Consider the following 24,557-nt stretch of genomic DNA (forward strand, 5'->3'; position numbering starts at 1 on the left):
TTGTCGTTGTCGTCGTTGACACGCGAAGAGGCTTCTCGCGTTTGGGATTGTCCTTGGCTCTTCCTTCTTGTGTCTACCTTTTTTCCTTTCTTATTGCCCTCCTTGATGTTGGTAGGGTAGGCTGGATAGTGTAGGTAGAGAAGCGAGTTGGAAGAGTGGGTCGGTCTCCCAACACACGCCATGCGTCTGGCAACAGTCTCTGTCTTTTGTTTATGAGAGACGTTGGTCGTGGACTGACTGACGCCTGCGTGTCGTGATTTCCCCCACTGCACCAACCGCACCAGCTGTCGACTTGATCGTTTTGGGCTTGGTGCGTGGCGACTGAGCGAGTGAGCGAGTGAGAGCGAATGAGCGTATTTGGAGAGTTTGAGAGAAAGCGAGAGGAGAGGGGGCCAGACTGCGTTCCCGGTAAGGCAGCGAGCTGGTCTAATACAAACACTTCATCATATATATGTAGTATTGGAGCGTGGAGACCACACCAAGCACCCAAGGAAAAACAAAAGTCGAATTCACGGGTGGACGGAAGGTGGTTTAAACCCGGAAGATTCTTGAATACTTTCAATTGCGTCGCTCGCTTGCTGTGGCTATAACAATCGTCGCGTATTCTTTGAGCATCGTAGCTGGCTGGCTAAACACGACCTATGAACCTCCTGCTATACAGCAAGCAACCAACCAGGCCAGCCAGCGGCCAACCTACCAACGCAACGCAACGCAAGCTCCGCCGCCCCTCGACACTCACGACGCAGGCCAGACTCAGCGTCACTCACTCACCACCCCCCACCTACCCGTCCAGCCACGGGTTAAGTGGTAGCAATACTCCTCCTTCCTGAGAACGAGTATTGCTACCACCTAACGCGTGAATGGACGGACAGTGCATGAGGTGCTGAGTGATGCTGTGCGTGTGTAGGGCTTAGTGGTGTATGTCGGGGGACGGCGGAGCTGGCGTCTGTCGGTGGGTGGGAGGGGCGGGCGCGTTGGGTATTTATGTGGTCATCTGGTTGAGTGGTTATAGTAGCTTGTGCCCAGGTGGACTGCTGCTCGCTCGCTCGCCTCACTTTTTCGCCGTGGAATACTATCTCCGCTGCTACCACCCTCGACCAAGGCTGTGGTTGTGGTTGTGGCTGGCTGGCTGGCTGGCTGGCTGGCCAGATAAACAGACCTGGTGGATGATGTATGGATGCGGCGGCGGCGGCGGCGGCGGCGGCGGCGGCGTTCTTAGTGCCAGCCAGCCAGCCCACGCCCAACGCCCCAACGCCCCAAGAAATTTCCTGATACGGTTTCAGAATTCTGTTGGAAGGTTGCGGGTGCTACATGCTGCCGGTGGCTGCTGGTGTTTTGAAGATCGACGTGCGCGCGCGCGCGCGCACGAAGCTTGACCTTGCTCTAGCAGTTCGCACTGTCCTGCCCTGCCCTGCCCTGCCCTGTCCTGTCTCGTCGGTCTTGCTGCTGCTGCTGCTGCTGCTGCTGCTCTTCAGCTGCTGCACTGCGTCCTCGATTGGCTGCTCGGATTAGATGATGGAGAAACTGAGAGACTGAGAAAATGAGAAACCGCAGCGAGCAAGCAAGTCCCATTTGCAGGCGATGACCCAGATCAGAACCATACCTCCATGTCCCTTGCCATCCATGGTACCAGGCTCCTGATGCGGTGCGTGAGGTGTGCCGTGCTGCGCAATCCACATCCGCGTGGACAAGGCACCAGGCAGGGCAGGTGGGCGAAGTCGCACGCGCGTCGTCCCTCCCGTCTTGTCTTACATGGTACACGTCAGGTACGCGGGGCATCCGTACTCGCCTTTCCTTTCTGTGTTGTCTGCTCGCTCGCTCGCTTGCTGATGTAGGTCTCTTGTACCTATTTCCAGGCAGAATGTCTAAACGCGCGACAAAGGCACGCTGAGGCGGTGCTATGATGTGCCGGACATGCCGGCCGGCCAGCAAAGGCAACGTGAGGCGTGAGCGCAACCAGCCCCAACCTACATAAGTAGACAGACAGTACGCAGCGTACGCACCGCAAGGCGAGGCGCGCATGCCAGCGGCCGTTTCCCGCACCGCAGCCAAGCAGCGACCATGCGATATGACGCGACGCGTCAGGGCGACAGACGGGCAAGCGGCGCAGTTCCACGCGCGACGGGCTGGGGTAAGAAGCGAGGTGAAGTGAGGAAGAAGAGGAGGCGGAGGCGGAGGACGGGAGGACCGAGGTCAAGACGAGGCGAGGTGAGGCGAGGTGAGGCGCATGATACAGGCAACCGACCACAGCCACTCATGGTATCATCGAATTCATCTGATCTGATATGCGGCCACGATATGCCTGGGGTGTCTTCATAGCGCGCTGCTTTCTTTCTCTTCTGCTCACTCGCTTGCTTCTTCAGCGCATGAGACCTCGAATTCCTCGTGCAGTTGCCTGGATGGGTGTGCCCGCCCGCCCGTCTTCTCTCCATCCATCCATCAACTTGCCAAACAAGGCTGACCATCAGCCTCAAGCAGTCTTGAACAAGCGAGGGCTTGGGTGTATTTGCGCGAGTCGTCTGGTCTTGGTGTTTACGTTTGCGTGCTTGCTTGACAGTTGTCTCCTACCTGCACGCACCTTACGCGGGGCAGACGCGGTACTGGTACCTGAGCAAGTTGGGCAGGAGCAAGACTCTTCCTCCCGTGTGCTTCTGCTTCGCTGTACAATGTTTTTCCAACCCAACCAACACCAACGCCGAATACGCACAATGTAAACAAACACCCTTGAAGCCTCGTCTCGGTTAGCTCTTGGATGGAAAGAAAGCGGTGTCAAGTGATGTGAAATTATTTGCTTCCGTTCTCTCTAGCAGCAAGCAAGCTGCGACTGCCCCGTCACCCACCCCCGTCACCCCTGTGGCAGGCAGGCAGCATCCTCTGATACCATTGCCTCCTCGCTCGCTCTGAAAATCAAAAAAGCTGAAAAACCCCCTCCCATAAAACAAAACGCCGCGGTCTATGTTGAGGACGCCGTTCAACGATGATGATGATGATGCATGGCCGATGTAGGGAAAACAACAAGCAAAAAAGAGAAAAGGACTGCTCCTGCTGTCGACGACTGGACGGCTAGGCTTGGTGATACACGTGCGGGCAACGGGCACTATTAGAAGGTGTGATGATGATGAGGCGCTCCATCGCGGAAGAAAAAAGCAGCACACGAGAACTCTGTCATCCGTCCGGGTATTGTACCACGCGCCATCGGTGGTCATCATCTGCTCTGGGAAACCAAAATGTGGAAAGAAAAAAGAATGCCAGCCTCCCCCGTGTTTCTCCATGCCACCCCCGCGCCCGCCGACCCCCTCGGAATTGGAAACAGTAACAACGCCTTGTAAATGTCGAAAAAAGAGTCATGTTGCGGCAGGTAGATGTGAGAGGCAGGTCGAGGTTAAGAATGTCTTTCTCAAACAGGCAACTTGGCTGGCCGCTCAGAACGCCCAGAATGTGCTCGGATTAACTCGTGTGGAAATTTCCTGGTATCATAGATTGGCTGGTGGTGATGTGGTGTGGTGTGGTGTGGGCCGTGAAAAAATTTCCCCTCGTCATGCCGACGCCGATGGCGGGGCGGGCGGGTGGTTTTGGTGATAGATGGTCGGTAATGAAAATTGGGAGACTTGGGCGCCGCTGCTAGCTGCGTAGTCGGTCCTCTCCAAGTACTTTTCCCAGTCGGCATCCATCATGACGTTGGGGGCACCCTGCTCGCGGCGTGCGGCAGCCTCGATGAGGCGTTGGTTGAGAGGAATGCCGATGCTTTCGATTTCCTCGTCGCTGTCGTCTTCCATGTCTTCGTCTTCAGCCTCGGTGGCCTGTTGCTGTTGTTGTGCGAGCAGTGCTGCCTGTTGCTGCGCAATCCGCCCTGCCGGTGCCGTGTCGCGGTTGTTCCGTACGTCCTCGATTTCAACCTCGATGTCCGTCTTGACCTTGATTTCCGAATTCTTGCGGGCGTTGCGCCTGGGCTGGCCCTGCCACGGACCAATTTCGTTGCCGGTGGTGTCGAGCACCTTGATGCCCTCGTCCCGCTCGTAGCGTTGCCTTGCCCATAGCGTGCCTTCCCAGCGACACAGGCTTGCAATCTCCGACTCGGTCAGACGCAAGTCGTCAAAGGCCCTGAAGAGACGGGCATGGTGAGGAAAGCGAGCCAGGCGTTTGCGGTGGGGACCGTGGGAGTAGTTGAGGCCGGGATAGCGTGCCTCGATTGTGTCTAGGGAACCGTAGAATGTGGCCGTCTCGATGCGAACCTCGCCGACGAGATTTTTGGAGAGATGGGCCGAGAAGGAGGAAGGGTCCTCTGGCCGTGGGTGAGGGAAGAGGTGGTGGTAGACCAGGACTGATATGGGTTGTTTTCTGTGCATGATGGCGAGGGTGGAAGCAGAGAGCAGAGAGCAGAGTGAAGGGGAGAGGACAGGAGGCGGAGAGTAGAGGAGGAAGAGGGCGAGGAGTCGGAAGAGGAGAGAGTCGGAGTAGAGTGGTGGCGGCAGAATGGGAAGAAGGTTCCGGCGGAGGAGTCGGTGTGGCGGCGCAGCGCGTGAGGCAGGCGCGGGAACGGTGTATATAATGTAGCAGGAAGAAGCTCGGGGCGGAAATTACAGGAAGAGCAGTAGCGAATGGGGGGTTGGGCGAAAGGAGGTCATGTCGAAGCGTCCAGCGCACACGATTGCGGTGAGGATGATGCTGGCCGACTCACCTGTCGCCCCGTCAGCAAGCCACCGCCCGGCCTTGCTGCGACATGCGACATGGCAACCAGCGCACCGCCGTGATTCGGTCCGCCGCATGAACCGCCCGCCAGACGCCAGCGGCAGAAGACGCAATCTCCCCTCAAGGACTCCAGGCCAGGCCGCATGGAGTAAGGAAGAGGAACGAAAATGGAAAATGCAGCGATGGGCAGAGGGCGGTCTGGTCTGGTTGGTTTGGACGGCTCGGATGGGACTGGAGTGTTTGGAACTGGAGTAGGGAGGACTACCGCCGCACCGTACTGTACTCAGGTCTCGGCGGCAGAGGCAGAGGCAGACGACGGCATCGGGCCCGCGCGGCTCCTGTTCGCTGGCGGGTTGCCCGAGTCACGTGCGCCCTCTCAACCCCGTCCACCTCCGCTCCGACCCCGGCCCGTCTCTGCACCGACCTGGACCACCAACTGGACGGTACCTGGACGCCCGCAGCGGCTGGCGTACCATCAACCACCACCGACAACTCATTCATCATGTCCACCTTCGATGGCCTCGTCCACGGTCAGTCTCCCTCTCTCCTTCCTTCGTCCGCGCATCCAACCAACGTTCCCGCTGCGCAGAATTCCCCCACATCGCCATCGACCACTTTCGGACTTCTGTGCGCCCCAGCCCCCCGCTGGCCTGCTTCTTGAGCCATGTGCACTCTGATCACCTGCACGGCCTCGAGTCTCTGCGCTCGCCCTTTGTCTACTGCTCACCTGCCACCAGACAAGTATGTCATCATCACCACGAAACACCCTGGTCCCTCTCTCTGCTTTTCCCTGCATCTTTGTCGACTTTCCCCTGTCGCCCTGCGTTTCGCCACCACTTCATCTGCAGAAAATCTGCGAGCCGAACCTTCGTCATCACCCGCCGCCACAAGCCTTGGCTCGACATGTTTGGGATCCAGCCCTCCATGACCACTCTCCTCGTCTCACACGCCCCACTCGCATGTCTCAGCGGGCTCGAGCTTGATCACACCTTTGAATGTGAATTAAACCAAGTCCAACCGTTGAACAATTGCACTTGCACATCTCCAGCGCTAGCCCAGCATCCACCTGCTGTCGCTGCAACCATGTCTACTCACCTTGCAGCAGATTCTACTCCGTCTGGTCAAGTATCCCCATCGCATCAACTTTGCCCGAGGTATCCTCGAGACGCGCCAGCAGACATACAAACACTTGAACAAGCTCCTCAAAACCGTTCCTTTAGAGACGCCCACGGTCATCGAGCTCTCGGCCGGAAATGAGATCCAAGTCACCCTGTTCGACGCCAACCACTGCGTTGGCGCCGTCATGTTTCTCATCCAAGGTCACGGAAAAGCCATCTTGTACACGGGCGACGTTCGAGCCGAACCTTGGTGGGTTGACTCAATTGTGCAAAATCCAATCTTGATTCCCTACACCCTGGGCAACAAGCGGCTGGACAAGATTTATCTGGACACGACCTTTGCTGGCACATCATGGATGTACCGAGAATTCCCCACCAAGGCCGACGGTCTGCAGGAACTATTGGACAAGGTGTCCAAATACCCGCCGGACACGATATTCCACTTCAAGGCGTGGACGTTTGGGTACGAAAATGTGTGGATAGCACTGGCAGCGCACTTGGACACGCCGATACATGTCGATGACTACCGCTGGGGCCTATACAAATCGCTCGGGACCATCGACGGTACCCTACCGCAAGCGACCGAAGCCTCGCCCCTCGTTGGCTTCCACCTGGGCAACCACAAGAGAGACGGCTGTTTGACCCCCGACCCGAACGGCCGCCTCCACAGCTGTGAGCGAGGCGCCGGTTGTCCCACGGTCGACGCCGCTACCAACGACGACAACGTGGTTGTGCGCATTTTCCCCATCGTCAAGCGGCTGCCCGACGGCGCGGAAGTGGCTGAGCTAGGCCTCGGGGGCGGAAAAGGCGACCTGGACCTGGCCCACGAGCTGGAAGCCCCTGACGACCCGTCTATTTTGGGCCGGTTGAAAGACTTTCTCGCCAGCGAAATGGAAGACCATGCTCTCGTGGCCCGGGTGATGGAGAGGTTCAGCAATGCACTGAAGAAGGGTAATGGCTGCCTCCGCCTTGACGCGGGGCTGGACGTTCTCCAGGGCGAGACGTCGCTCGACGGGATGCCGCTGCAGAGGCTGGTCGACATCTTGGCGCGCCTGGCAACCGACGACGAGGAGCAACCGTCAGGGGAGACCAGCGACTCGACGGCCGCGGCGGTCCAAACCGACCTCCCTCGCGTAATCACCTTTCCATATGCCCGCCACGCCTCGTACCTGGAGCTCTGCGATCTGGTAAAGGCCTTCAGACCCAAAGATCTCTACCCCTGCACCGTAGACCCCGCGACGTGGTCTTTGCAGGTCAGCATGAGACAATTGTTCGGCCACCTGTGCAGTGCCGACGTGTTTGCCCACGACGCCTACATGCTCGCTCTGCCAGAGGTGCGCAAGCGCTTGCGCGCAGCCGAGGAGGCGGATCTGGAGACGCAGCGGACGGATGGGAGTCCATCTGTTGTTCATCGTGACCATGACCCAGATACGGCCATGGCCCTCGACAACGAGAACAATAATGCCGCTAGTCAGCAGCCTGCTCACCACCCCAGCACAACAAAACCCTCTTTTCTGACCTCCCAAACCCCCTCACCAACCGCCCAAGCTCACCCGCCATCATCGTCCGCCGCGCCAAGTAGTCTCGCCATCTCTGAGTTGTCGGAACCCAGCATCAGCGAGTGGGCCGCGCGCGCCGCTCGGCAGCAAGACGGCTTCACGTGGACGGATTTTGGCGGGCTGGTTAGTTCGCGACGGCGACGACGTGGTGGGGAGGATGGGGAGGGCGAGGAGGAGCTGTGATGTGTTGGGTTGAGGTTGGGGTTGGGGTTGTGTGTGGGGTGGGGTGGTTGAGAGAGAGAGGGAAAGGAAGGGAAGGATGGGATATTTTAGGGGGGGATGGGTCAGGTATGAAGGCAGGTGGTTGAGCCGGACAGGACAGGATGATGACCGTAGTTCCTGAGATAGGTATGTAGATGTACCCTAGATACCCCCCGTAGACGGCATAGTCGACATGATTTCAATACTCTTTTGTTTCTTGCCCGCCGCTGTTGTCATTTCATTCTCCGTTAATGTTTGCTGGGCAAATCTGCCGTACGTACAGAAGCTAGCCCGTTGTTGAACTCTACCTACGCGTTCATGCGTACTTGGCCAGCAAAAGATGCCTCTCCCTTCCTTCCTTCCCTTTCATAAACACATGTCCACGTTTGCCTGTCTGTCTGTCTACCTTTGCGCCGGCTCATGATCACGTCCGACTATCGAAACGAAATGCTTGGTTTGTTGGGCCATGACCGACTCAGTCCGCCATCATGGCAATAGTGCATGTGTGTGTTTGGGTGGTGTGCCGTGGTTGACAAGCACAACGACTATTCATCCCTCCAATCCCTTTTTCTTCTTCGTTTTCATCTCGCCGAAGCCTTGCCGCCGAGCAGCGGCTTCTTCGCGCTCTTCCCACCCCTCAAGCCCTTGGCCTCGGTCCCACCAGCACCGTCGCCGTCCGCCGGCACCTCGTCGTCCAGCTCCATGGCGTCCTCCGCTGCGCCGTCGTCGTCCGCATCGGCCGCGGCAGCGCGCTTGGCGGCCGACTTCTCCTTGGTGTTGGTGTTGGTGTTGTCGTTGTCCGTGGGGAGCGTCTTCTCGACGACGGCGCGCACGGCGTCGGTCCTGCGCTTTCGAAGCTCGCGATCCAGCGCGCGCTTGCGGACGGCCGCCATCTCGGCCTCGAGGCTGGCCAGCGTGTCGTCGCAGCGGCGGCCCCAGTCGCCGAGCGCGGCGACGAGCGCGGCCGTGCTGCCGGGCGCCAGGTCGCGCAGCGGGGCGACGGACGTGATGCAGACGCGCGACGAGGCGGGGTCGAGCGTGGCGGTGATGAGGTGCGCGTAGATGGCCGTGATGAGCAGGTCTTCGAGGGCGCGCGGGGTGGGCAGGTCGAGGCGGGCTTGCAGCGTCGCGTACGAGAGGTTGGCGGGGTCGGCGGAGAGCGGCAGCAGCGAGAGGAGCTTCAGTTTGGTGGTTTGGGCGTCGGAGAGGGCGGGGAGCTGTGGTTTGGAGGCTGGGTTGACGACGTTAGACTTGGGCTGTCGTGGTCGTGGTCGTGAGGAGGGGCGTTTGGGGGTAGCTTACCGGCATAGTCTTGCCAGGTGCCCCAGGCAAAGATGTCGAGCAGCTGGAGGTATGCGGCATATTCGGAGGAGTCGCGCAGGGCTTGGATGGTTGGGGCGTGGAGCAGCTCGGCGAAGACGAAGGTGCTTGGTGCTGAAGTGGCTTGCACGATGAGGTCGGCGGCAGCGCGTGGGGAATTGGCCGACTTGCTGAGGGCCAAGAAGGGCTGGAGGGCGTTGAGGGCACGTGTCTGCTCCATGGTGGTAGGGTAGGCGTGAGAGATGGAGGGGAGGATGGCGAGAGAATGGTTCGGGAGATAGGTGTGGTAGCAAGCAGCGGAGCGGAGGTGAGGTCAGGAAACAGAAGCCAGGTACCAGCCACAGGTGGTGTCTGTGCTGTGAGGTGAGGTGTGGAGGTGCCACGCCACAGGTGCGGGCGGGCGGATCCGATCTCCGGCCCCAAGGCGGTGAGGGAGGGATGCCTTAGGTTGGTGCCTCGTGATTGTTGGGCGCTTATGACAATGCCACCATGGGCCTGGATTGCTTCGGGTGCTCTTTTCGGACGCCAATGGCTGGCTTATCTAATTATTCAAGAGGCGGCACGCTGCCCTGGAGGGCTGGAGGGCTGGATGGTGCCCTATTTTCAGGAGTCGCACTCGCACCGGGTGGCTCAGGGACGCCGACATGGACTGTCGACAGCCTGAGGCCACGCGCTTTGAGCGCTGAAGCATCCAACGACGCGTAGAGAGCAACATGTAACATGATCTGCAGTCTCGTCGTCGCAGACTGTGCAGACGTCGCGCTGCTGCGACAATGGCCCATCCTCTCTTTTCTTTCAGGACCTCGCTTGTGCTTCTTTGTATTTCCCGACCCCGACCGCCGCCACTTCCACCTCCGTCAGCTCCGCCGCTTCAGCCTCGTTGCAGAGCTGACGCTCACATCACCCACTTCCCGACGAGTCCAGCTGGTCTGCTTCTCTTCGCTTCTTCAACTTCTTCTTCGTGTCCTCTTTTTGTCATCCTCTCCCCCCGAATCCCCCTCTTCGCCATGCCCAACTGCTCTTGACCTAATCCCGACCGCCTGACCTCGCGCATTTCCACCGGAGCCCGCCCGCCTCTTAGGTCGCAGCGCTCCACCGTTTTCGCCGTACCCATACAGGGGTCTCGCCGATTGCGCGTCATACCCTGCTACCTATAGACCAGCCTCTGCTCGCCGCAACCTCTCGCGACTCCGTCTCTCTGCCCACCATGGCGGCTCCTCCACCGACCGTCCACATGGCCACCACCACCCTCAAGGTCGAGGGCATGACCTGCGGCGCCTGCACATCCGCCGTCGAGAGCGCCTTCAACAACGTAGACGCCGTGGGAAGCGTGTCCGTGAGCCTGGTCATGGAGCGCGCCGTCGTCCACCACGACCCTACCCGATTGCCTGCCGAAAAGATCAAAGACATGATTGAAGATCGCGGGTTCGATGCTCAAGTCCTGTCCACCGACATGCCTCAAGAATCAACCTCCGACCTCTTGTACGACGCAGAAGCCGGCGCCTTCGTTACGACCACCCTAGCCGTCGGTGGCATGACTTGCGGCGCGTGCACGTCGGCCGTCGAGGGCGCCCTCAAAGACGCCGCCGGTGTCAGGAACATAAACATATCCTTACTCTCGGAACGGGCCGTGGTAGAACATGATCCGGACGTGCTCAGCCCTGGAAAAATTGCGGAAATGATTGAAGACACGGGGTTCGACGCAAAAGTCTTGGAGACAAAGGAATCTTTGGTGCAGTCTCAGCCCGCGACCCTGGGCCCGCAAATGCTCACGACCACCGTCGCCATTGAGGGAATGACATGCGGCGCCTGCACTTCTGCGGTGGAGGGAGGATTCAATGACCTGGAGGGAGTGGTCCAATTTAACATTAGCCTTTTGGCCGAACGTGCCATCATCACGCACGACCCACGGAAGCTGACGCCCGAGCGAATCGTAGAAGCCATCGAAGACCGCGGCTTCGATGCCAAAATTATATCTTCAGTAGACGCGGCCCAGCGTTCAATATCCAGCACCGTCTCAAACCTCAAAATCTACGGCCTAGTGGACCCCGCAGCAGCCACCGACCTGGAAAGTGTCCTCGCGGCCCTACCTGGCGTTTCCAAGGCTTCCGTCAACTTTTCGTCCTCCAGAGCTTCACTCACCCATCACTCTGCGCTGACCGGCCTGCGAGCCATTGTCGAAGCAATCGAATCAGCTGGCTACAATGCGCTCGTATCTGACTCGGACGACAACAATGCGCAACTGGAGTCCCTCGCGAAAACGAAGGAGATACAGGAATGGCGGAGAGCTTTCAAGGTCTCTCTGAGCTTCGCAGTTCCGGTATTTCTGACGAGCATGATATTCCCCATGTTTCTTCCCTTTCTCGACTTTGGCCGCATACGCCTCGGCATGGGCCTGTGGCTCGGCGACGTTGTCTGCTTTACCCTGACTGTACCCGTCCAATTTGGCATCGGTCGTCGATTCTACAGATCCGCCTGGAAGTCGATCAAGCACGGCTCTCCGACCATGGATGTGCTCGTAGTCCTCGGAACTTCCGCTGCGTTCTTCTTCAGCGTGGCTGCCATGATTGTCTCCATCTTTACGCCCCCGCACTCGCGCCCGAGCACCGTCTTTGACACCAGCACGATGCTCATCACTTTCATCACGCTTGGACGGTACCTGGAAAATCGTGCCAAGGGACAAACCTCAAAGGCCCTGTCACGGCTCATGTCGCTCGCCCCTTCAATGGCAACTATCTACGCCGATCCCATCGCCGCGGCAAAAGCTGCAGAAGGGTGGGATGTTGTGACGGAAAAGCTGAGCGATGACTTTGCCGGGAATGCCGCAGAAGAAAAGATTATACCCACGGAACTCATCGAAGTTGGAGACATGGTCATTCTGAAACCTGGAGACAAGATTCCTGCTGATGGCATCGTTACGCGCGGCGAGAGCTACGTCGACGAGAGCATGGTTACCGGAGAGGCAATGCCCATTCTCAAAAAACAAGGGTCCAATTTGATGGCCGGTACGGTTAACGGAGCGGGCCGTGTTGACTTTATCGTGACTCGGGCTGGGCGCGACACCCAACTGTCGCAGATTGTCCGCTTGGTCCAGGAAGCTCAAACGTCTCGGGCTCCCATCCAACGTCTTGCTGATCTTGTTGCTGGATACTTTGTGCCCATCATCATCACCTTGGGTCTGGCTACTTTTGTAAGCTGGATGGTTCTGAGCCATGTCCTCCCTCACCCGCCCAAGATCTTTCTGGATTATGAGAGCGGAGGCAAGCTGATGGTGTGCGTCAAATTGTGCATCTCGGTCATTGTCTTTGCTTGCCCCTGCGCACTGGGTCTCAGCACTCCTACGGCGGTCATGGTAGGCACGGGTGTAGGTGCTGAGCAAGGCATTCTTGTCAAGGGTGGAGCTGCACTTGAAAGTGCTACCAAAATCACGCATGTCATCCTCGACAAGACGGGAACCTTGACTGTCGGCAAGATGAGCGTGTCCGGAACCAATCTTCAGCCTGCATGGAAAAGCTCAAAGCCCAGAGAACGCCTTTGGTGGACTCTGATCGGCCTGGCCGAATTGGGAAGTGAGCATCCTATTGCGCGAGCGGTTGTATCGGCGGCGAAAGAAAACCTCGGATTGGGTACTGAAGCAGCCTTTGACGGCAGCATTGGAGATTTCGAGGCAATAGTTGGCAAAGGCATCTCAGTCAGCGTCGAGGCCGCCATTTCCCCCGAGTCAAAGCGCTACAAGGTCCTCATCGGCAATGCCGACTTTCTGCGGTCTCGAGGAATCACCGTGCCCATCTCGTCAGAAGAATTGGGCTCGTCTACCTCTCTCGATTCAGATGTCAATGAATCGACCTACACTGGCGTCACCGTTATCCACACGGCCGTCGACAGCGAGTACACAGGCACCATCTGTCTTTCCGACACACTCAAAACTACCGCACGCGCCACTATCCGCGCTTTGGCCCGCCTCGGGGTGTCCTGTTCAATCGTCACCGGCGACCAACTTGCCCCGGCTCTGGCTGTCGCCCGCGCCATCGGCGTTCCCGCCTCCAACGTGTATGCCTCAGCTACGCCGTCGACCAAGCAAGAGATTGTCGAACAACTCCAGCGACCACTGCATCTCGGCGGCAAAGGCGAAGTAGTCGCCATGGTCGGTGACGGCATCAACGACTCGCCGGCCCTCGCAACGGCCTCAGTTGGCATTAGCCTTAGCAGCGGCACCGACATCGCCATGGAAGCGGCCACGGTAGTCATCATGACGCCGGGCGACCTGCTCTCCATCCCCGCCTCGCTGCAGCTCAGCCAAACCATCTTCCGGCGCATCAAGCTCAACCTGCTCTGGGCGTGCGGCTACAACGTCGTCGGCCTGCCGTTCGCCATGGGCTTCTTCCTGCCGTGGGGCCTGACGCTGCACCCCATGGCCGCCGGCGCCGCCATGGCCTGCAGCAGCGTCAGCGTCGTCGCGAGCAGTCTGGCACTCAAGTGGTGGCGCCGCCCGCGCTGGATGTGCCTCGAGGTGCTGGACCCGGAGGCCGCGGCGCTCGAGGGCGTGTCGGACAAGTCTGCCCATGGCTTCTCCTTGTCATTCGGTTTGGGTTCGTCGGTCAAGAACCTTGCCGGCGGCGTTCGGTCATTATGGAATGAGCGCGTATTGGGCCGACCGAGCCAGACCGTCGCGTACACGCCCGTCCCGTTGAGGGATATGGGCGATGTCTGATTTGCAACGGCCGCCCTTCTCTCTATCCCTATTTTGGTACATTTCCCCCCCTTTGCTGTAAAGGGTTTTCTTCATAGCGTACGTATTCAAGCGCGCTTTTTCTTGTTTCCTTGGAGCGAGCATCCATCTTGGTATTGGCGTTGCGCTTTTCTTCTCGTTGTGCACATACATACATATCCGCCGTTCAGTTGCTGCTTGCTTGCTTACTCGCTTGCTCCATTGCAACCACCGCTGCCATTACCTACATACGTATTCTGTCTATCTGTGTGTTGCAAAAAAGATCAAGACGTACAGTCAGTTGGTTGCATCAAACCTACCTACCTACCTATCTGTCCACTGTTGAAGCGTCTCCACGACTAGATTTGTTGCTTTCTCTCATAGCCTACCTAGCCTACCTAGCCTAGCCTAGCCTAGCCTGGCGTTCCAACGGCCAATTACGTCGATGAAGAGCTAGACGCATACGTACGTTTATAATTCAAAAAACACACAAAGGTTAATTCTCTGAATCCACACCCGGTTGTATATTGAAGATCTCGGTCCGCACCTAATGATCTAAGCTTGTGTTGAGAGAGTTGTTTACTGCATCCACCCTCTGTCTCCCTACTAACTAAGTGCCAAATACTGGATCCACACACTATTATTAAATATGCCCTGATATCCCTTGCTTTACTGCATCGACCGCTGTGCAATGCAATTCAACTCTTGGTGCAGATATAACGTTGCGTTGCGCTCCACTCTGTACCCGCCCGCACTCATAACCACGATCAGCCTTACTTGTATGTACTTCTCTCGCTTGAAGAAAGCTGAAGATGCAATGCATAGATGATTATCAGAGAATGAATGGATTGAATGGAACAGTTGAAGGTGACTTCAGTCAAATCAGGGGTGGGAGGAGGGATTCAGTGATGTGTAGGGAGGGTGTGGATGTGTTAATTCAGAAAGACTCCCTCTCTTGGTTAATCATTCATCCAGTGCGCAAGAGTGAGGTAAGGGGGATCAATCATATACTACTACTACTACTACTACTACTACCACCTCGACTATTTACAAATGCGTGCGTGCGTGCCTTATGCGATACGGCCGAGACGTCGTCCGTTCAGTCTGATGATGACAATGCTGATGATGCAAGCATGCCACCGTGCCTCCCTCTCTCTCGCGTCCTCGCGTCCTATGCAATTCATTCGTTCCCAGCCATCCCATTCGATTCCGTCATATCTTGTCCTGTGCCATCCCAATCCGGCGCTATGCGAGAAACAGAGAGAGAGAGAAAGAGAAAAGGAAAAGGAGAGAAGAGAAGTGCAGTGCGGAAAAGAAAGGACAATCTGACCCCTTGAAAACTCCAGTGCAGGCAGGCGTGATTCGTTGTTGTGTGAGTGAGACGTGATGAAGGAAGGGAAGGGAAGAGAGGAAGAGAGAGGGAGAGAGAGAGACGGCAAAAGAGGAAAAGAGAGAGAGAAAAACGAGAGCAAAAAACAAAACTCCTATCCTAATGAATCCCCAAACGCCATCGAATGACCACCTCCACCTCCACCTCCACCAACATCCACCCCTCAATGCTGCCGCTTATACTTCTCATCAATGCGCCGCGCACTTTCCCTATCCATGGCATTAGCGGCACCAAACAGCGCCGCGCCGCTCGCCTTGGCGGCCGCCGCGAGCGGGCGCACGACGAGGACGGGCGCGTTGCGCGCAATGACCCACGCGGCGCCCGACGCGCTGCCCGACTCCATGATCTCGCCGGGGATGGCGATGATGGCGTCGCGCGCCGACGCAAAGTCGGCCTGCAGGTGGCGGCGCGCCGAGATGAGGCCGGCCCGCACGCCGATCGGCTGGTCGGCGTAGTTGGAGAAGGCTCGCGGCTCCGGAGCGTTGGCGCCTCCTGCGCCCGAGGGCGAGCCGTTGGGCGACAATTCTTCCCAGTCTGTCTCGCCGTGGTGGTGAGAGGGGTTGCCGCCGGTGGCGGATTGGGAGGTCGGAGAGAGGAGCCCTTCGGCGCCTTGGAATACCGCTTGTGTGCCGATGCTGACTTTGGCGCCCAGGCGCAGCAGCTCGATGCCCGTCGTCTTGGCCGCGGCGATGGCGCCTTTCTGGACAGCTCGCACCAAGCGGCCGTCCTTGCGGTACTCGCTCATGGGCAAGGTGACGAAGTTGCGGAAGCCGGATCCGACGTTGGCGATGGGACGCACCGTGGCCAGGCCAGCGAGGATGCTGGGAATTTGGTTTCGTTTCACGTCGGGCATCCAAATGTCATTGAGCGTCTTGTGGACCTTGTCGAATCCAGAGATGCCGTAGACGATGCATCGGCGGAGCACAATGTTGGCGCCGTCCAGAATCACAAAGTTCATGAATTCGGTCGTGTGGCCCGAGCGCAAACCAGCGTAGTCCACCTGCTTTGGCTTGTAATCGAGTTTCAACTTGACGGTCTTGACTTCGAGTCGTTGGATGAAGGGTTGCTCGGCCTGTGTCGGTGGCACATGAGAGGCTCGGTCGTCCTTAAACTCGAAGAAGCGGGTAATGAAGTCCAGAGCGTCTTGGTCAACATGCAGGCGCACGGGCAACACGGAAACCTGGAATAAGTCAGCACTCTGGTCTACTCACTCTGCTGCATATTTCACTTACTCGAATGACGAGCTCCGTCGCGGCAAGGTCCAGCACTGGTCGCACGTTGAGAACTTCGAGCTTCAAGAATGGCGAGTCCAATGGACGCTCGCCAGCATCACGATCGTAGGTCATGAACTTCCTCCAAGTCGAGGTTGGAACATGATCAATAACGTCGAGATCGCGGACGCGCACGTCGATCGATGTCTGCGTCTCACTGGCTCCAGGAGGGAAGGCAACGAAATCCGCAGCTATGCCTTTCAACTCAAACGTAATCTTGTGGTGTCGACCTCTTTCAAGCTTGAGGCGGACCTTTTTGGATCCAGGGCGCGAGCTCGTCCCCGTGGCGGTCGTTGTCGCATAGCTAGTCTCACTTACCGTGTCGTCGCCTCCTTTCATCGCGCGATTTATCTGTCGGGCATTCTCTTGGGGCGTTTGGTGAATAGGGAGAGCGATGTAAATGGAGCCAAAGAGTAGATCCTCTTCGATTGTCACTCCATCATCTTCATCGACTCCGTGTCTCCTGTCGCGACGGTCTTGTGCGCGCTGCTGAACTTCTTCGAGTTTCTGGCCTAGTCTCTCTCTAGTTTCGGGCCAATCGTAACCGTCGTAGAGATTCCAGATAAAATGGACGTCGTGTATGTGGAGGGTGAGAGGACTTTCCACCTCCATGACGTCACTGGACTCGACGTATTCATTCTTCCTGGAGTTCCAGGCTTGGGCGACATTTCGCTTCGTCGAAGGGGCACCAAAAAAGTCCTCTTGAAAGTTCAGCTCAAGGTCTTCGCCTGAATCTTCACGCCCACCCAGCGCGTCAGCTAGGTTGGCGTTCAGTTTCGATTCGTCCACAGACTCTTCCGTCATTTGGTCGAGGCTCGGCAACTGATCAGGGTCGTAAAAGGAGCCCATGAAGTGGAGATTCTGCTCATCGTCGTCCACGATGACCGACTGATCCATGTCAATCATTTCTCCTTGTTGCTCCGGTCCTAAGGTTTCGCCAGCCAGCGAGGCCATCATGTTGAAGACTGGCTCGACTTTGGTCCGATATTGAATAGCTTGAGAAATTGGCTGCGGTGGGGCCAGTCCGCCAAATATCGCAATCAGTGTTTGAGTAGAGTCTGCGCATGTTTCCATGACGAACAAGTCGTTGTTAAATTCGACGTCGATGACTTGCTTAGTTTCGGCTTCGGGCTCTGTAATCTTGATCGTCGCCTTGGCTTTGGAGGTGGTACCCACGGAGACAAAGCCCAGACGGCAAAGCTCGACGACCTGCCGGCTTCCCAACTCCGCTGACCGTGGCACGACGTTGGACAAGTCATCACGAGCCAGACGGCTGACATCGTCAATGATCAGGAGCGAGGCTTTCCTAATATCGGCTTTGACGGTTGTAGCCACGTCCTTGAGCAACGCTCCGGAAACTCGTGCGTCTGTCAAGACAAGGAGAGCTTTCGCGGAGCTGTTTCGGGGATTCAATCCAACGGCACAGTCTGAGAGCTGTATGTCCAGGTTCATTGGCTGTGTCGCAGAGCCGTACCTCTCACTAGATGCGGAGGATTGCTTTGTGACGTTGTCGGGTGAGTTTGGTCTTTTGATTGTTCCAACGGAGTCTTGCGGACCTCTGGCGGCCTCTTCGGTCTCGTTCGGTTCTGTCAGCCCCAGGATTGCCATGAGTAAGTCCACATGGTAGTCAATCAGAACGTTGAACAGCTTGACCTTGACCGTTGGCTCCATTTCATCGCCCAGAAGTCTGACCATCAGAGATGGTATATCAGCATCGTGAGCGTGCGGTGTGGATACTTGGTCAACCAAGGTCTGCTGTTCGCCTCGTTGTGACTCGAGCGATCCGACGGCCACAGCAACCAGGGATGGCAGTCCTACGTGAGCGATTTGAAGCCGTTTCCCAATGACAGACATGCGCCCGATTTTGTCGTTGACGTTGATGGTGACACCACACTCAGCTGCTTCGATGATGGAAAGAAGTCCAGGGCGCTCGTCGTCTGGTAGAAGCTTCGCAACGCTTGAAAGCTTTGCAACGTCATTGCCCAGTTGCTTGAGTCTCTCCAGACCGCCAAGGTCGGATATTTCGAGCTGGACCCCTCTACGGGCATTAATTTTGATCAAAGACCCTTTTCTTCGCTGTGCCATGAGCGTGTCGATCAGAATATCGTCGTCGGCTTCGTACTTGTATTTAGACGGCGTTATCAGAGCAAGGAGTTTGGCCAGGTCTGCCTCCGCGGGAGTGAAGTTGTACCTGATGTCCACGTCGTCGAGGGTTGCTTGAACAGGCACATCCTCAGCCCATAGCCTATGCGTTGGATGGGGACCAGAAACTCTTGCGTGGCGGACCGAGATTCCAAACAGCTGATCGCGGGCAGCAATTTTGACCCGGCTTGTCTCGAGGAGAGCAGCGCAGCTTTCCCCTTGCAAAACGAAATCGAAACCACCGAGGACAATATTGACCTTGGGCATTTTCATCGGCGTGGGGGAGTGCTCTCCAGCAGTTCCTGCAGAGGGCTTCTTCCTGGGTGGCGACGAGGGAAGACTGCAAGTCGACTTGATGTTCTTGCCGATTCTCAAAACCCCACTCAAGCCGCCATGGGCGGCAAAGGTCTCATCCAATTTCTGTACGTCCAGTGCTGTGTGCATTGGAAGTGCCGAAATGTGAATCTCAGAGCGAGCATCATTTTTGACATAGTGCCACGAGATTTCGCTCTCTTGGGTTGGATCAAGTCCAATGGTGGTTTCGTCAAGGCTAGAAGCAGGGCTGAAACTGAGTATGTCGCTGTCGTCGAAACCAAGCCTAAGAGTGCCAGTTCTTCCCTTGACTTCCAGGGTCTCCCTCTTGCCTATCACCGATACTGTGGTTTTGCTCATCTTTGTCTTGAGCAACACATCGCCAGAATTCCATGGAGGATGTTGCAGGGGCCCGACGAAAGGCATTGGTTCGACTCCGTGGCTACTCAGCTGATTCAGGAGAGCAATTTGGATGTCGCTGATTGAAACTTTCAAGGCAAATTTATGGTCAGTCCTGGCGGCTCGTCTTGTGCTGCTTTCTTGCCCTGAGTCCGGCCCAGCAGGCCAGTCTTGCAGCGATTTGAGGATGCCCATGGCCAGATAAATGAAGTCAACGTCCATTTGCGCTCGGACTTTGCCTACTTCGACTTCCATGCCGTGATTCGGGCTTGGGTTTTGGGCGAAACGCTCTGCTCCTGGATTTCTTGGGGACGATTCGTGTTGAACGGATGGCCTTCTGGCTTCTTTCAGAGACGAACCCACTCGCGATCGTGAAGTTGAGGCGGCATATTGCGAAAAAGATCCAAATACCGATGCTTCCTCAAACGAGACTTTAGAGGCGCGCGCGGGCTGGGGCGAATCTGGTGGATCCGTATCCTCAGGGGAAGAACCTGGCTGTGGTAGCCACACGACAATGGTGTCTACATCAAATAGCGGATAGTAAGTCCTCGTTGCGTCTGGAAAGTCGTCACCTGCGTCGGTTCCTTCTTCGCCAGCTGAGCGGCCAGGCCGCGCGCGATCGACAGGGCTTTGGACCCTTGGCGTGTCCAGTCCCTCTTCATTTTCGCGAATAGTACCAAGATTGTCTCTCTTCATACGGCCAGAGGTTGTCGATCGCGCTCGATCCGGGCCGCTTTCGCTGCTTGTTGTGCTTGCACTATCCCATCCGCCAGGCATTTTGAAGTCCCGCTCTGACTCGTCCAGCTCATCGCCCATGGCGCTCATGTACAAGCTTTCAGTGTCCTCGTGTGTGAAAAGACGAGATTGCTCTAGATCATTGACGTTTGAGGCCCCGGAACTGGTAGGACTAAGCTTCTCCTGAGTACTCTGAGAAACTTTGGGAGAAATTGTCGTTGAGTGATAACTTTCAGCGTTGCCGGATATATCATCGTGCTCTCCCGTGGGTGAAGGGTCAGACTTAGGGCTGGACGTGCTGTAAACTGGCTGACTAGATCCAAAACGCAAATCTGGTGACGATTGGCTTGGACTTGAGCTCGAATCATCAGGGATATGTCCAAGAGAAAGAGCTTGCTCCGAATCGAAATGTTGTTCTTCATCGCCAGGCCGGATATTGGAACTGGAAATTCCGAATTCCTGTCCATGAGATGGCTCATCCTCGCCTGATGGATGCGAGAGGTCCATGCCAAAGACGGTAGATTGTTCCATCTGAGAGATATCCTGAGAGCCACTGCTACCTTCGTCAGCGTCGGCGAACTTTCCATCATCCGTCGAAAAAGACGACTCCATCATTTGGCTTCCCTTGTTTAGGGGGGCAGAATTGTCGGCCATGGATGCAGTGGAAGTCCTTGCGTTGTGCAAACCGGACACCGAAGCGGAGCTGTGGAAAGAGCCACCCTGCGAAAGGGTGCTGGAGAACTCCGGGCGAACACTTCGAGCAGCGGCAGGCGATTCAGGCGACGAAACCGTTACTCGGCTTTTCGACATGACTTTTTCGTCCAGCAGGATTCCAGCGCACAAGGTTTCCAAAGTCAGCTTTCGCTTGTTTCCTCTGGTGTCCTCAGTGGTGTCCTCGACATTCTCCCGGCCAACAGTCGACGAAGTGACTGTCAAGCCTTCCAAGTCGACACGGCCAATGTGAAAGACCACAGTCGCGGGACCGACTGCGTCATCGTTATCCCAGCCGTCCGGTGGGACTTCCATGTCAAGATGGAGCTCGACATTTTTGATGGATACCTGGAGCTTGTCGCGGACGCCATCGAGGAAGTTTGTGACCACGCTCGGAAGAGACAGACCCACCCCAGTCCCCAGTTCGGAGGCTTCCGCACTGTCGTCGCTCAAAATGCTCGCCTCGGCAGTCGACTCTTGCAGGTACTGAGATTGTACGCCTATAGCAGCCTCAAGTTCCCGCTTTTCCTCAGGCGGCTCCTCGAGCAAAAACGACTTGGCAAGATCTTCCGTCGTGGGTATGGCTTCGCCGCTGGGACCAGATTTGGCGCGAGGCTGTCCTTTGCCTGAAGTCTTGTCGTTGTCGTGCAGGTCTTGGGCCACCTTGGTCTTGACAATGACGCCATTTATCTCGATGCATATTCCAGTCGAAAGGTCGGCGGGGACTGTGATGCGGAGGTCGCGCACCGAAGCTTTGATCAAGGTGAGACCGGGCGGGAGCGATAAAAGTGATGTGAGTTTCTAGACAGGAGTCTCAAATTAGCCCAGTGCGTGTTTGATGTCACGATGCCATCAACGTACCGCAACATTCAACCCAACATCGCGTAACGCGAGGACATTTTTCTTGCCCCACGTTAAATCCAGTCGGTCCAGATCCAGAGCATCGTCGTCTAGGAATTCTATGCGCGAAAGAGCGTAGCGCAGAAGGCGAGACTTGATCGAGGCGGATAGGATGTTGAAGGCGAACGCCATAGGTTAGCCTGAGGCGGCACCTCGCCGCAACACCGCACGACGGAACTTTTGAGCGACCAAAGGGCAAGCGATGTCTGGCGAAAGATGCGAGCAGGCAAGAGCAAGAGACGGTCGAGAAGGGCGAAGAGGTTAAGGCGGGCAAAAGCTGGGCGGTGGTGGGCGTTCGGAGATGGGCGCGGCGGGAGACATGCGGAGATGGCAGCGATGCAGACGGGAAGGGAGAGAAGAAAGAAGCAGAGAAGGAGAGGGAGGGAGGAAGAAGGCGAAAGAGGGCGTGATGTGATGGCGTGCGTGTGAGCAGTCTGTTGAGTCCAGTCCAGCGGTCGAAACTGAAAGTGGTTCAATATGATCATTCAGTCACCAGTCCACCGCGGCACCGGGTTGGCGTTGGAGCGGGCAACGCAACGGAACGGACAGCCCACCTCACCTCCAGGTCTCCCTAGGTATCGGTATCTTATCTCGCTATCAGCCACGTGACTCCACAACAGACTTCCTTGCCAGGCAGCCAGGCTGTAAGGCATCCATTCTCTCTCTCTCCTCGCTCCCTCGCTCCCTCCCGCCCGGACATGACGCACACCCACGCGCGCCCCGGCCACCTGCACATCCGCACTCCACTGCATCTGCACCGCGTCCTGCACAGCATCGTCCCCGAATTCCCCCTTCCAAGGGGCCCTGAGAGGTGCACTGCGCGTGTCCCTCGTCTTCTAACGTCCGCCTCCACCTCGACTTCGACCTCGTGCAGTCGACAACGCTCGCGCTGCGCGTCATGGACCCGCCGTCAGCTCTCGGCGACGATGCCGCCTGGCACCGCGCCCACGGCGTGCCGCACCTAGAAGACGCCTTTATCCAAAAGTACCTCGACGGCAGAGACAAGCTGGTTGCCGAAGAGAAGAAACAGCGAAGCGGTTGGTGAAATTTATGAAAAATACCAAAACCCACTTGTCCTACCCAAGAAGGAGGTCTGACCGCGCTTGTCAGACCGCTTCTTCCGCGAGAGCCTCTCTCCGACGGCCTTCGAGGCCTGCTCCATTGTCGATCAGATCCGCTTCGAAGAGCAGCAGACCCTGTGGACCAAGGACTTTGAAAACACCCTGTCGGACGATGGCGACGTGTTCCCCGGCATGATGTTTTCGCTGGCCAAGGACCGCATGGAGAAGAGCAAACTGTGGCGCATCGTCCGCCGCATGCCAAAGGGCGCCCTGTTGCATTGCCATCTGGAGGCCATGGTCGAGCTCGACTGGATGCTCGATGAGGCCTTCCGACTGGACGGCATTCACATCTGGGCCGAAAAAGCATTGACTACCCCGGCAGATCTTGCTGGGAACAAGTTCTTCTTCACCTTTGCCAAAGCCGCTCCTTGTGCCAATCAGTCCATATGGTCGTCGTCCTACACTCCCGAAACCCGAATACCTCTACATGCCGCTGCCAACGCCTTTCCCAACGGAGGCGTCCAAGGCTTCCGCGAATGGGTCAAATCTCGAACCATGATTACTTCGGAAGAATTCCTCAAGCATCACTACGGTGTCAATGACATTTGGAGAAAGTTCTCGTCTTGTTTTCCCATCCTTGCCAGCCTCGTCTTCTACGAGCCGTTCTTCCGCGCCTTTATCAGGAGAATGTTTACAAATTTGCATGCAGATGGCGTTCGCTGGGTCGACATACGTTCGGCCTTTGTCTATCCCTGGCGGAAGCCCGAATGTGAGCACTACGATGACGACTTTTTCAGCATGTTCGAGGCGTTCGAGCAGGAGGTGGAGAGCTTCAAGGCGTCACCAGAGGGCAAAGGATTTTGGGGGGCGCGTTTCATTTGGACCACGCCCAGGATATTCGACAAGCGAAAGCTTGTTGAAAGTAGGTCAATTCCACCAAAAGAAAAACTCCCCACAAGATTCTGATTCTTATTTTCAGGCATGACGAAATGCATTTCGACCAAAGTCAGGTATCCCCATTTAATCGGCGGCTACGACGTCGTCGGCCAAGAAGACCTAGGCCGACCTCTCCAAGACATGATTCCCGAACTCTTCTGGTTCAAGAAGCGGTGCGCCGAAGAAGGCGTCGACGTGCCCTTCTTCTTCCACGCAGGCGAGTGTCTCGGCGACGGCGACAGCACCGACGAGAACCTGTTCGACGCCGTCCTGCTCGGCACGCGGCGCATCGGCCACGGCTTCTCGCTCTACAAGCACCCGCTGCTCATCGACATGATCAAGCAGAAGAAGATCCTCGTCGAGAGCTGCCCCGTCAGCAACGAGGTGCTCCGCCTGACGGGCAGCATCCTGTCGCACCCGCTGCCCGCCCTGCTGGCCCGCGGCGTCCCCGTCTCCCTCTGCAACGACGACCCGTCCATCCTCGGCCAGGGCACCAGCGGCATGACGCACGACTTCTGGCAGGCCCTGCAGGGCTGGGAGAACCTGGGCCTAGCCGGCTTGGGTGCCCTGGCTGAAAACAGCGTCCGCTGGGCTAACTTTGAGGATTGCTCCGCCGCCGACTGGCTGCAGGACATCAAGGACGGCGCGCTCGGCAAGGGCTACAGGGCCGAATGCCTCAAGGAGTGGATGGCCGAGTGGGAGCGCTTCTGCCACTGGGTCGTCTCCGAGTACGGTCAGGATGTCGACTTGGACGCATCTGATGACGACAACGAGGCGTCTCGCGCGTAGGTAGCGAGCGAGGCCTCTTGGCTCCTGATTTCACGGAGAACAATCCTCTTTTCGTTGTTCTAGTGATATCTCTCTTTGTTCAGTTTCCTATTTGTTCTGGTGGGTGGCTGAGCTCAAGCACTTCCAAAAGAGGGTGAAAAATTGCGTTGGATGTTTGATGCTCTTGTTTATTTAATTTGTTTGCTACGCACTATTTCGTGGGCAATCCTTCAACAAACCCCCCGAAACGACTCTTTGTATGTATCCTCTCCAGAAATGTGACATCCTGGACAAGGAGATGTGAACGTTGGATCCGTGCCACAGCGTGTCGGCAAAA

The 24,557-nt window shown here is 57.0% G+C and overlaps 7 protein-coding genes across 7 annotated transcripts; 4 read left to right on the forward strand and 3 right to left on the reverse strand.

Annotated features, from left to right (window-relative positions):
- The first annotated feature begins 534 nt into the window (after window positions 1-534).
- On the forward strand, window positions 535-1,423 carry J3D65DRAFT_46125 (uncharacterized protein). The gene has a single exon (XM_066796436.1). The coding sequence runs from the start codon at window positions 921-923 to the stop codon at window positions 1,374-1,376; it is 456 nt and encodes a 151-aa protein (XP_066660230.1). The 5' UTR covers window positions 535-920; the 3' UTR covers window positions 1,377-1,423.
- A 2,113-nt stretch (window positions 1,424-3,536) lies between these two features.
- Window positions 3,537-4,346, reverse strand: J3D65DRAFT_546730 (uncharacterized protein; the record flags this gene model as incomplete). The annotated part of the gene is made up of 2 exons (XM_066796831.1): window positions 3,537-3,800; window positions 3,882-4,346. 2 exons carry the CDS (start codon window positions 4,344-4,346, stop codon window positions 3,537-3,539), a joined length of 729 nt encoding a protein of 242 aa, XP_066660231.1.
- A 603-nt stretch (window positions 4,347-4,949) lies between these two features.
- Window positions 4,950-7,549, forward strand: J3D65DRAFT_582678 (putative DNA repair protein; the record flags this gene model as incomplete). Its single annotated transcript, XM_066797723.1, has 3 exons — window positions 4,950-5,219; window positions 5,279-5,430; window positions 5,795-7,549. The coding sequence occupies exons 1-3, from the start codon at window positions 5,192-5,194 to the stop codon at window positions 7,547-7,549; spliced, it is 1,935 nt and encodes a 644-aa protein (XP_066660232.1). The 5' UTR covers window positions 4,950-5,191.
- A 599-nt stretch (window positions 7,550-8,148) lies between these two features.
- Window positions 8,149-9,107, reverse strand: J3D65DRAFT_546295 (uncharacterized protein; the record flags this gene model as incomplete). The annotated part of the gene is made up of 2 exons (XM_066796808.1): window positions 8,149-8,798; window positions 8,870-9,107. 2 exons carry the CDS (start codon window positions 9,105-9,107, stop codon window positions 8,149-8,151), a joined length of 888 nt encoding a protein of 295 aa, XP_066660233.1.
- Window positions 9,108-10,013: 906 nt separating this feature from the next.
- On the forward strand, window positions 10,014-13,815 carry J3D65DRAFT_46165 (E1-E2 ATPase-domain-containing protein). The gene has a single exon (XM_066796439.1). The coding sequence runs from the start codon at window positions 10,095-10,097 to the stop codon at window positions 13,596-13,598; it is 3,504 nt and encodes a 1,167-aa protein (XP_066660234.1). The 5' UTR covers window positions 10,014-10,094; the 3' UTR covers window positions 13,599-13,815.
- A 1,333-nt stretch (window positions 13,816-15,148) lies between these two features.
- On the reverse strand, window positions 15,149-21,587 carry J3D65DRAFT_546726 (uncharacterized protein; the record flags this gene model as incomplete). Its single annotated transcript, XM_066796830.1, has 3 exons — window positions 15,149-16,165; window positions 16,218-21,356; window positions 21,417-21,587. 3 exons carry the CDS (start codon window positions 21,585-21,587, stop codon window positions 15,149-15,151), a joined length of 6,327 nt encoding a protein of 2,108 aa, XP_066660235.1.
- A 545-nt stretch (window positions 21,588-22,132) lies between these two features.
- On the forward strand, window positions 22,133-24,538 carry J3D65DRAFT_611481 (adenosine deaminase family protein). Its single transcript, XM_066798914.1, has 3 exons — window positions 22,133-22,492; window positions 22,566-23,438; window positions 23,496-24,538. Exons 1-3 carry the CDS (start codon window positions 22,354-22,356, stop codon window positions 24,239-24,241), a joined length of 1,758 nt encoding a protein of 585 aa, XP_066660236.1. The 5' UTR covers window positions 22,133-22,353; the 3' UTR covers window positions 24,242-24,538.
- The last annotated feature ends 19 nt before the right edge of the window (window positions 24,539-24,557 follow it).

Source organism: Phyllosticta citribraziliensis, assembly GCF_038025025.1.
Source record: "Phyllosticta citribraziliensis strain CPC 17464 chromosome Unknown J3D65scaffold_1, whole genome shotgun sequence".
NCBI lineage: Eukaryota > Fungi > Ascomycota > Dothideomycetes > Botryosphaeriales > Phyllostictaceae > Phyllosticta > Phyllosticta citribraziliensis.